This window comes from Bison bison, unplaced genomic scaffold, assembly GCF_000754665.1.
Source record: "Bison bison bison isolate TAMUID 2011002044 unplaced genomic scaffold, Bison_UMD1.0 scf7180017864154, whole genome shotgun sequence".
In the NCBI taxonomy this organism is placed as follows: Eukaryota; Metazoa; Chordata; class Mammalia; order Artiodactyla; family Bovidae; genus Bison; species Bison bison.
The window spans coordinates 848,777-860,011 of NW_011494726.1; the positions used below are offsets into that span (position 1 = coordinate 848,777).

General features: G+C 51.9%; 1 protein-coding gene across 4 annotated transcripts in view; it reads right to left on the reverse strand.

The window, feature by feature from the left end:
- The window catches only part of GDAP1L1 (ganglioside induced differentiation associated protein 1-like 1), a 23,181-nt gene extending 11,952 nt beyond the window's left edge, over positions 1 to 11,229 (reverse strand). For 2 of the 4 annotated variants that reach the window (XM_010840998.1, XM_010841001.1), the window contains exons 1-3: positions 11,200 to 11,229; positions 3,822 to 4,014; positions 2,462 to 2,635 (exon numbers count right to left, since the gene is read on the reverse strand). In XM_010840998.1, the coding sequence (XP_010839300.1) occupies positions 2,462 to 2,635; positions 3,822 to 3,927 (280 nt within the window). In that variant the 5' untranslated portion in view covers positions 3,928 to 4,014; positions 11,200 to 11,229. Of the gene's footprint in view, positions 1 to 2,461; positions 2,636 to 3,821; positions 4,015 to 7,306; positions 7,316 to 11,199 lie in introns of all 4 variants that reach the window. The other 2 variants (XM_010840999.1, XM_010841000.1) reach the window with 2 other exon arrangements.
- Positions 11,230 to 11,235: the final 6 nt, after the last annotated feature.

The following is an 11,235-nucleotide window of genomic DNA, read 5'->3' on the forward strand; positions in this document are numbered from 1 at the left end:
CCCATGGACTGCAGCCGTCCCTGGGATCCTCCAGGCAAGAGTACTGGAGTGGGGTGCCATTGCCTTCCCCACCAGTGCCTTCTAGGTACCTTCAAATAACTCAGGACAAGATGGGGGAGCACCTCTATCTTTCAGAAGCACTTAGGAACTCCTTCCACCTAGTCCAGACCAGCATCACTGCTCACCTAGATGACAGCCAGGACCCTTTAACTGTCCCACCCACTCTTCTTTCTGTTGAATGATTTTTATAAAATGCAAATCTGATCCTGTCACTTTCCACCACTGTTTCTCTGCTGCTCATCAGATAAAATTCCAATTCTGCCAGCCCTACTCCCTAGATTCACACCAGGACCACACCTACCCCCACTGGGCTACACACGTCAACCCCATTAAGTGTCCTTCGGTTTCACACCACTCCCTCTCCTATCCGTGAACCTAAAAGGATTCTCTCTTTTATTTCCCTTTCTAGTTCCTGGTCATCCTTGAATATTGCTGCCTTCCAGAAGCCCTCCATAACCCCAGAGGCTGGGATGGGCATCTTCTTTAGCCTCAGCCTCTGTGTTCCCCTTATCATAACACTGATTGGTACTAGATTAGAAAAATTTAAATCAATGAGTCCTGAACAGACTATATATGCATACTTGCTTGAGAATTCAAACAATATTAAAGAATGTACAGAGAAAAGTAAATCTCTCTTCTCTCAATCTGCAGTCCCTTAGTCCTGTTCCCTTAATCTTCTCATGCATCCTTCCAGAAATACGCTTTGTGTTTGCAAGCGCTCGTGTATCCATTGGACCCCCTTTGACATATATAAATGATAGCACATTAGATGCTTCACTTTCTTCTTCTTTATTAATACGTCTTAAAGAGCATTCCATAAGCCTATTATTTTTTTAACAGCTGCGCGATGGTCCATTGTTTGTAAGAAATAGAATTTATCTACCTATTCCCCAAATCATGGACAACAAGGTTATTTCCCCGATGACTCAGCAGGTAAATAATCTGCCTGCCAATGCAGGAGACACAGGAGACTCCGGTTCGATCCCTGGGTTGGGAAGATCCCCTGGAGAAGGAAATGGCAACCTAGTCCAGTATTCTTGCCTGGAAAACCCCATGAAAAGAGGAGCTGGGGGGGCTACAGTCCATAGGGTCACAAAGAGTCAGACATGACTGAGCACGCATACACATTCATGCATTCATTTCCCCAGCTCATGGACAACTAGGTTATCTCCAGCTTCTCGCTATTAGCTCCTATGCTGCAATGCATATCTTTGTACATACTTCTTTGGCTCACACATCCAATTGTCATCGCAGGACAATCTCCAAAGGTGTGGGCCTTTTAATATTCGATACAGAGTGCCACACTGCTCTCCTGAGACGCTGTTCAAATTTACTTAGTCCTGCATTGTGATTACCTGGTCATTTGTCTTTCTGCTTCCAGGAAACCATGACCCTGGGAGGGTAGATGCTGTAACAGTCCCCTTCTGTCCCCAGCTCCCTATCTAAGGCCTGGGTCATAGAAGACCTCAAAAATGTTGTTGATTCACTGGGGACAGGGCAATATAGACAAATCTTGAGTCTTGTTTAGGGGCACTCTAAAAGGATGAAATCAAGTTCCACAATCTGCCTCACCTTCAGACATGAGCCTCATTCCCTTGAGAGAGAGGAAGTGACCATTTACCAAGCATCTATTATCTACTTAGACTCGTCACGCTTCCTCTGTGTATAGGACTCCATGGTGTCTGCATAGAGCCTGGACCAAAGTCTGTAAACAGTTGTTGATGGATGATCTGATTTCATCCAACCCTTATATACTGAGTACTGGGGGAAAAAAAAATGAAAGGATAACATAGGCTGTGGGCACATTCAAGCTGGCAGTTATGACAGTACACATGTGATGGACTAATCAGAAATCAGAGACTCCACTGGGGGCCTCACAACGTCTGGGCAGTCATCCTTGGTGATGCCAGCCCGAATGTCACTCAGTGCCCTGGGCTGCCAACCCCAGGTGTCTGGGGCTGGGATGCCTTTGGAGAAGTGTCCAAGCTCCCGTGGACAGACACGCCTCTGGGGCGACAGATAGCCCGATAGCCTCTATATGGGATAGCAGGACAAGAGGAGGGGGGCAGGAGATGGGGACAAGAAAGCGGAACTGTCAGAGATGGAGAGAGACATTCAGTTCAAAACAGTGAGTGAGATGGAAAGCCAGAGAGAGAGACACAGACAGACCCAGAGTGAGAGATAGAGAAATGAACAAATAGACACAGGAATGGAGAGAGATATCCACGGGGAAGAGGAGAGAAGGAGTAAAAAGAGGAGAAAGGAAAGGAAGAAAGTGAGTAAGAGACACAGAAATAGGAGGAAGACGAGGAGGAGTGAGGATTGGGTTTAGAGGGAGGAGGGGGGCTAAGCCAAGGTTACAGGAGGGTCCTGCGGCCCCACCCCCGCGCCTGGCACTCACTGCGGATCTCGGCCGTGGCGTACTTGGGGATCATGGAGTCAGTGGTGAGTTCGGGGTGCAGAATGCAGCCGTGCGTGTAGGCGTCCATGGGCAGCGCGTCCAGCAGCTCGCGGTACTGCAGCACCCGCGCGTGCTGGGGGCTGCCCGCCTCCGGCATCAGCGCCACCACATGCTCTGCGGGACACAGCGCGGGGCTGGGGAGGGGATGGAGGGCCCAGTCTTGGGCCTCCCGCCCCCCTGATTCAGAGAGGCCAGCCTCTGGCACCACACCCCCCAACCTCAGCATCCTGGAACCACAAATTATCCAGCGGTCTGGGGCCCACTCCCTTTCCTTGACTTCCCAGGTGATGCCAGTGGTAAAGAACTTGCCTGAGAATGCAGGAGATATGAGAGATGCTGGTTCAATCCCTGGGTCGGGAAGATTCTCCTGGAGGAGGGCATGGCAACCTACCCCAGTATTCTTGCCTGGAGAATCCCACGGACAGAGGAGTCTGGCGGGCTACAGTCCATGGGGTCACACAGAGTCGGACACGACTGAGCGACTAACACTTTCCTGGGCCCACCCCCTTTCCTTGACTCTTGGGATAAGGTCCTTACCAGGCTAACAGGGGACGCCAGTGGTCCTGCCCGCCTACCTCTCCTCCAGGGAGCCCTGCCAGACTGTCCTTCAAGGGGCAGCTTCTCACCTGCCAAGGCCTGTTTTCAGGTGGGAGTCTAGGCCTAGTGTTGCCAGACTTGGCGAGAAGTTGGAATCCTGGATGTTTGAAACTGAAACATCCTTGGTTTTTAAATGTTGGCAACTAATTTTTTTTTTTTTTTTTTTTAAACACTGCGCATCTGGGCCCGTCTCCGCCATGGGGACTGAACTACTGAACTTGAGCAGGGCCAGAGGGAAGGAAGGAACAGGGAGGGGTGGAGAAGAACTTGGGGGCTCTGAGGAGCTGGGCCCTGCTCACCTCTGGAAAGTTCTCGGGTATCCGAGCTGGTCTCCGGCTTCCCGGAGAGTCTGTTGCTTCTGACTGTGCTTATAGGGTTTCAGGGTCCCGACCGAACCCTGGCCTCTCTGGGTGATCGGGGTCCTGTCTGTGGGGACTTAGAAGGGGCTCTGGGCCCCGCTCGGGCCTGGGGGGCTCGGGAGGGGCTGTGGCCCAGTCTGTGACTCCTGAGTTCCTGGGAGGAGGCTATAGCCCCAGAGCTCCAAGTGGGGGTCCTCGGGGATCTGAGGATCTTGGAGGGGGTATCTGAGCCCAGCCTGTAGCCCATGGTTCCTTGTTGGGGAGACCAGGCCTGGGGGTTGGGGCGTGGGTTCCCAGGTTTGCCAAGCTTCCGGGCGCTGTCTGGGCCTGCGCGGCCACCGTACCTCCAGTGAACGTGCGCTCCACGTAGTCGATGATCTGGTCGTAGTCGCTGATGATGTTGTCGCGGTGGATGATGACGGGCACTTCCTCGCCCAGGTTGAGCCGCATGAACCAGGGCTCCTTGTGCTCGCTCTGTGGCAGGCTCACGTCCCGCTCCTCACACGCCAGGCCCTTCTCGGCGATCACCAGCCGCACCTGCAGGCGCCAGGGTCAGAGCGGGGAAGGCGGGAAGACACACGGGGACCCTCTGCCCGGGTGGGGCGGGGCGTGGAGGAAGAGGGGTCAGAGGTCACACACCAGAGGGGACATGTTGCTGGAACCCATTCCTGGGCCCCTGGGGTGCTGGACGGGGTGGCGTACCTCGTGGGGGCCTGGTGCTTGGTGCCTGCTGCCTGGTGGAGGGAGGAAGACAGCTCTGCCCTGGGGACCAGGGGCAGTGCTGACTGGTGGTTAGGGAGCTGGGAGTCACAGTTGGACATAGTTGGGATAGGATTTCTGGCTCTGCTGTGTGAATTTGGGCAGATTCCTTACACTTTCTAGGCTTCAGATTTTTTTGTTGTTGCGGAATTGAAGTATTAATAATAGCACCGACACAGTGTCTGGTACATAGAAAGCACTTAATTCATGATTATCATTATCAGGATTGGACTCAGCCTGGCTTCCAAACGTGAATCTGACCAGGAAATTTGCAGAATTTCTTATCATCATCATAATCAACAGCAAAATTTCTCAAATGATTTGAGAAATCTAAAGTGAGGTGAAAAGAATTTGCTGACATCAGCCTAGCCCTTTATTGTCCCCAAACACCTTCCTATCTGGTCGTTGGATGCTCACAACAGCCTTTCATAGGGTGGCAGAGCAGGGACCATCTCCCTGTTTATCTTGATGAGAAAGTGAAAGCCCAGAGAGGGCAACTAACTTACTCAAAGCCACACAGCCACTTTGGCAGTTGACCTAAAACTAGAAGGTTCCTGACTCCCAGACTAGTGTTCTCTGCCCCGGGGGCTCCTTCCAGGGAGTCTTGGACCTGCCCTCTCCAGAGTCTTTCCCTAAGGTCCAGAGGGTCCCTGACAAACACTGGAGCTGGTAGATTCTAATGGAGAGTTTTGAGGCTAGCTTGCTCCTGATCCAGCCCAACAGTTCTTAGCTGGGAGATGGTTAATGACCACCTAGTCCAACTGTCCTCTCTCTGTGGACTGAGACTCAGAGAGAAAGCTCGGCTTGTCCAAGGTCTCCCAGCAAAAGGATGGCAAGTTCCATGCCTACAAGCTCTCCCTATTTCTGTCTCCAGCCCAGGAGAAAGAGAAGGCGTCCCAAGAGAAGCACAGGTCTCTTCTGGTAAAGCATCGATGACCCCCCTCCATACCTAGGTGGTAACTCCTGAGCCTGGGTGTCCCCAGTCTTCCTCCCAGATACCAAGAGGTAAGCTCCCAGAAGAGGCAACATGGTGTTATAGTCAAAATGTTAAGCTGCGTGCCAGACTGTGCCAGTTCAAGTCCCAGCTCTAGCACTTAATTGCTGGAGAAGGAAATGGCAACCCACTCCAGTGTTCTTGCCTGGAAAGTTCCATGGACGGAGGAGCCTGGTAGGCTAGAGCCCATGGGGTCACAAAGAGTCAGACATGACTGACTGACTTCACTTTCTTTCTTTCTTTCTTGGCTTTACAAGTAGCTCTCCATTTGTGTGCCTCAGTTTCCTCATCTGTTCAATGGAAGTCTCACGAGTAAATTCCTCAGAGGGTTGTTGTGAGGATTAGATAGATTAGTCCCTGTGGAACAGTGCCTGGCATACTGTAGGGGTAATGTGTGTCTTGGCTTCTTGAATTAGACTAGGTTTTGGAGGCAGACAGACCTGAACTTGAAGGCTGACTCTGCTGCTTATTTGCTATATGACTTTGGGCAAGTCACGTGACCTCTCTGATCCCTAGCTTCTGTGAAATGAGGAATGTATTTTACTCCTTCAAGGCTGGCAAAAGGTTGAGGTGGAATGACATGGATAAAGTCCCAGTGTGAGAGGTTAATTCATGGGTTCCAACATCACTGTTATCACACACACACACACACACACACACACACACACTGCCCTACCCTGCATTCCTGGTTGATGTCTTAGAGTACTTGATGCCCCACCCTCACAGCTAACATGAACAACCCCGTCTGTGTGCTGGACTGTGGGGAAGAAGGGGTAATCAGCCCTTGAAGCCCCCAGCCCTCACCCAGATTCATTTGCTGCAGGAGCCAAAAGCAGGCCCCGTGGGCAGGATGGGGAGGCAGGGGACTCAGGTCCTCAGCCTGGCTCTGCCGTGGGGCAATGCTGTGTGACCTCGGAACTACTGCTGCCCCTTTCTGAACCTCCTTTTAATTGTTAGTAAAATGAAAGGCTGAACTCCGTGTTCTCAGAGTGTCCCGTGGCCCTGCTTTGAGCTGATGCTACATTCAGATCCTGCCGGAGACAGGGCTGGCTCTGCCCTCCTTGGCAGAGGGTGGGAACTGCTGGTTCTAAGATGGGGGGAACTGTGGCAGAGGGAGTGCCAGGGTGGCATTTGTTAGGTCTAGTCGTGTGAGTGTGTGTGCATGTGTCTGAGTGGCAGCTGTGTAAGTGAGCAAATGTCTGCGCATGTGTGTGCACGAGTGTGGGTGGGTATGGATACAAATCAGTGTGAGCATCCAGTCTTGTGTGAGCATTTGTACATGAGTGTGAATATGAGTGTGTGTGCCTGTGTGTGTATAAGTGTGAGTGGGCATGACGGAAAGCATTTATATGTGTATCTTTGAGCTCATGGGTGGTGCCTGTGCCCTGTAGGAGCTGCAGGGCAGTCAAGGCTGGAGTTCTGCTGGAACCCAACCAACCATTCCCCTCTAGCCCATCCCGGCGAGCTCCGCTGGGCCATCCAGCCTCTGGGTCAGGCTGGGATCTCTGGATGTATGGAAACAGAAACTAAATCAGGCCTTTGCCCTTGGCAGGTCCAGACATTTGACGGTGCATCCTGGCAGGGCGTCTACTCCCAGGGCCCTGGCCTTGAACTTCAGTAAGGATGCCTGGTGGTGGGACTCCTGCCTGGGTAGGGGACTATCTTTAGAGGAACAACAGTCCTGCTTGGAGCTGCTTCGGGGTCACACTGGCAAGCAGCCAAGGAGACTTTCTCCTTTAGCTGTGCTGCAGGCCACAGCCATGTGCCATTCTGCGGGGGAGGAGAGTGTGGGAGGAAGCCAGGCCCGGGGGAAGGGCATGCAGCCATCAAGGCCATCTGCCATCTCTACCTCTTGGAGGCTGGGTCAGACTCAGGTGGTCACCACTCAGTGTGACCAGGCATCAGCCATCTCTGGGCAAACTGTCTCCCCTGTGGGTGCCTGGAATTCACCCACTGGTGCTTCACTGTCGTGGTTAGGCACTGTCCCCCCTTACCCAGGCCCTGAACAAATGGTGATGGGCTGGGTTGGTGTCTCTGTCCAGCCACTTAGTTGCTGTGTGACTTTGTAAAAGATACTTGGAGTCTCTGAATCTTAGTTTATTTGTCTCAAATACTTTTTTGAAAAAAATTAATAAGCTTTATTTCTTAGAGCAGTTTTAGGCTTACAGAATCAAATGCCTTTTAATATAACATTTTGAAGCTTACAAATGAGCCCTTTTTCAGCACTTATTTACTGAATGCTTACTCTGCGCCAGGTCTCATTCTAAGTGCTTGAAACTCAGAAGTGAACAAACCAAAGGTAACTGCCCACAGGGAGCTGACACTCTAATGGGTGCAGACAGAAGACAAGCAGTTAAAATGAGATAGTGTGTCAAAAGAGTGAGTTCATTGGGAAAAAAAGAAAAAAAGCAGAGCAAGGTAAGGGAAATTGGGGGTCCAGGGCATTTTAAATAGGGTGATCCAGGGACTTCCCTGGTGGTCCAGTGGTTAACAATCCGCCTACCAGTGCAGGGGATGCAGGTTCGATCCCTGGATGGGGAACTGAGATCCCACATGCCGTGGGGCAACTAAGTCCACACGCCACAACTGGAGTGTCTGTGTTGAAGCTGCTGCGCCTGCCTGCAGTAGAGTCAGTGCTCCGCAACTAGAGAGGCCCATGCGCTGTAACGAAGACCCAGGGCGGCCAAAAAAAAAAAAAAAACCAACAGAGTGATCCATCAGGGCAGGCCTCTCTGAGAAGGTGACATTTGAGCAAAGGACAAAGTGATGGGGTAGTTCAAACAGTGATCTGAGGAAGCGAGTTCCAGGCAGAGGGGACAGCCCGTGCAAAGGCCCTCAGGTGGAGATGTCTGAAATTTTTGAGAAATGGTGAGATGGCCAGAGTGACTGCAGCAGGATGTATGGGAGACAGAGGAGAGGGGATCAGGAAGAGTCGTGCACAGGGATTTTTAATAGAGGTTCCTAGACCCCGGGGTCTATGAATAAAATCAGGGAGTCCTTGAACTAGGATGGGAAAATTACAGGTTTATTTTCAGTCATCTCAGGCTGACACTTAGCATTCTCTTCAATTATGAGTGTAGGCGACAAGGCATGGTAGTGTTAGCAGTGCCTGCAATATTGTCACCACTAGGAATCAGATACTGTCATCACTTCACAGCTGCTGCAGTTATAACTGTCACGACTTCAACATTACAGTAGTCATCAGTCCTGGCACTCGATCACGTGATACGATGGGTTAATACATATTATTATGTAATTCATTTGTTTTGGAAAATATGTCAATAGCTGTACTTCGGTAGGACTGGTTTTCCTTCTAATCCAATGCTCCTATGTATTGATGTTACTCAGTTAAAAACACTATTCTGAGAAAAGTTCATAGGCTTCCCCCTATTGATGAGGATTCCACAGCCAGGCAAGGTTAGATCCTGCAGGAGGGCCTGAGGCCATTATGACAACTCTGGATTTTTCCCAGAGGGACTTGGGAGCCACTGCAGACTTCTGAGCGGAGGAGAGGTGGGCTGTGCAGTCCTCGCCTGTGGCACTCCTGGGAGTGGGGGTGGAGCTGGAACATGGCCAAGGGCAACATGGACAGGACTGGGGTGCCAGTGCCCAGGAGCTTGACAAGCAAGGCCAGAGTGGCAGGTCGAGGCCATTTACTTGCCTTCTGCCATGTGTGGGAGGGCCCTCTGGGAACTGCTGTGCATACAGGCAGGGCCCTTTAGGACTGATGGAAAAGAAGGCAACGCTAAGCTCCTGCTGTGTGCCTGACACTTAACATGTGTCCATGTCCTCTGAATCCCCCAGAAATCCTGCAGAGCCAGATGCAAATGTCCCCCTTTCCAGAGGAGGATATAGAGGCACTGAGAGGTGAAGTGACTTGTCCAAGGTCACACAGCCAGTGAGCACTCAAGATGAAACCAGAAGCCAGGACCATCTGACTGCACAGCCCAAGAGCTTTCTGCCAGGCTGCACTGCCTCTAGAACCCACCATGGGCACCTGGGCAAGGAGAAGGCCCTGGCAGGAGAGGCAGGAGAATGCCTTTGTCAGAGGCTTGGTCACAAATGGGATTGCATTGGGTGGTCCCATCCTTGACTTAGGGGGCAACTTAGCCCTGAGCTGAGCTCATCCTGAATAAGAAATATTCAGGAGGCTTCCTCGGGAAATGGTGATGGGAGGTGCCAGCCCCAAACCCCTGTCCAGTCCTGGACATTGGGGCTTGTCTCCTGAGGTTCTGGGGGAGGAGGAGATCCTGGCATCTGGAAGTGGGTCTGACTCATTCCCAAATCACCAGCAACTTTGTCGAGCCTGGCGTGCAGTAGGTGTTCAGCACGCATGTATAGAATTTATGGACGAGTCCCCGCGTGACCTTGGTTAACTCCATCTCCTCCTTTACCTCACACTTTAGTGATATCATTATCAACAGAGCCCTGATCTTGTGCCAGGCACTGCTATCAGCACTTTTTGTGTATCATCTCATTTTACTATCACAAATAGCCCTCTGTAGAAGGTACTGCCATTAGCTCCATTTTACAGATGATAAAACTGAGGCTTTGGGGGAGGCAAAATGACCTGCCAAAAACTCCATGGTGAATTATTGGGGAAGATGGCTCTCCTGCTGGGGACTGTCTGGCCTCAGAGTTTGTACTTTAAACTGGGAACTACTCAAAGGAGAGTCGGTGGACCAGCTTCATCAGCATCACCTGGTCGTCTGTTAGAATGCAGCATCTTTGGCCCCACTCCAGATCTACTGAATCAAAATCTTTGAGGTGGGACCCAGTGTTCTGTGTTTGAAACAGTAATGTATGCTCACGTGCGACTAGTGCCAGTGTAGAACACGACTTAGCGACTGAACAAGTGTAAAACTATGAGCTATAACACCTTTTCAACAACTCTCTCAGCAACCCTAAGAAGGGGTTGCAATTAGAGGAAATAGCTATAATTGTTACTATTATCCCATTTTCCAGATGATGAAAACTGAGCCCGAACCCCAAAATCAAATCAAAGACTGGTTCCAAGGCCATTTCTCTTTAAGGCATCTATTTCTCCATCTGGAAAATACGTGACTGGAACAGAAGGATCTTCAGGGAGAAGCGGAAGGGTCAGGCAATGGGTGACCCGTAGGCTGCACCAGGACCCAGCGGCTGGGACCTGGCCATGGTGCTGAATTTGTGCCTCATAGATAGGACAGCCCAGGGTTGGAGATTGCGCCCCTAGAGGTGCCCTGGTCTTACAGGTGCGGGGTTCGGACCTCACCCCTAGAAAGCGGGAACCCCGATAACTTAACAACGGGCTGGATTCCCAACCACCTTCCAGCTCCCCTGAGTCTGAGAAAGGGCTGTGGGGTTGTCTGTGCCTTTAAGAGCAGAAAACACACATCTTATGGGCCGAGCTGAGGTTTGGGGAGACGGGTTAACTCGTTGCATCTCAGCTCAAAATTAGGGGTATAAATGGAGGGCTAGGGTCAGACCCTTCAAACCCCAGTTAGAAGAAGTCCCCCAGCCGGACAGAGAGGCAGGAGAGCTTTGACCCGAAGGCCTGTGGTATCGGGATAGAAGCGCAGAGGGCAGGCCTGCGATGGGACTGGGGCTGGAGGCTGGACCCCAGGAAGCGCTCCTCCCCCTCTCCGCAGCAGCCGCCCCCTCCAACAGGCCACCTTCCCAGCAGTGCCCATTCCCTTCCCCTTGCCTTTGTCTCTCTTCTCAGCCCTCCAACAGATCAGGTCTTTCTGGGAGGGAAAGAGGCAGAATGGCTGTGCCTAGGATGAGGGACGGTGCTCCTGGGGCCCAAGACAGGGTCAGTCACCTCCCCGGAGAGCAGCCCAGCGTCCCCCGTCCTCCGGGCCCCCCAACTCCAGATTCTACCCTCCAGTCTCTGAGCAGATCTTCGGATCCTTAAACCCTCCCGGGTCCCCTCCCCCAAGTCTCCCAGCCGCGAGGCGCATCGGGTTCCCCGGCTCCCTCCAGGCTACCTTCTGCGAGCTGAAGGACTGAGTCCAGTGGTACAG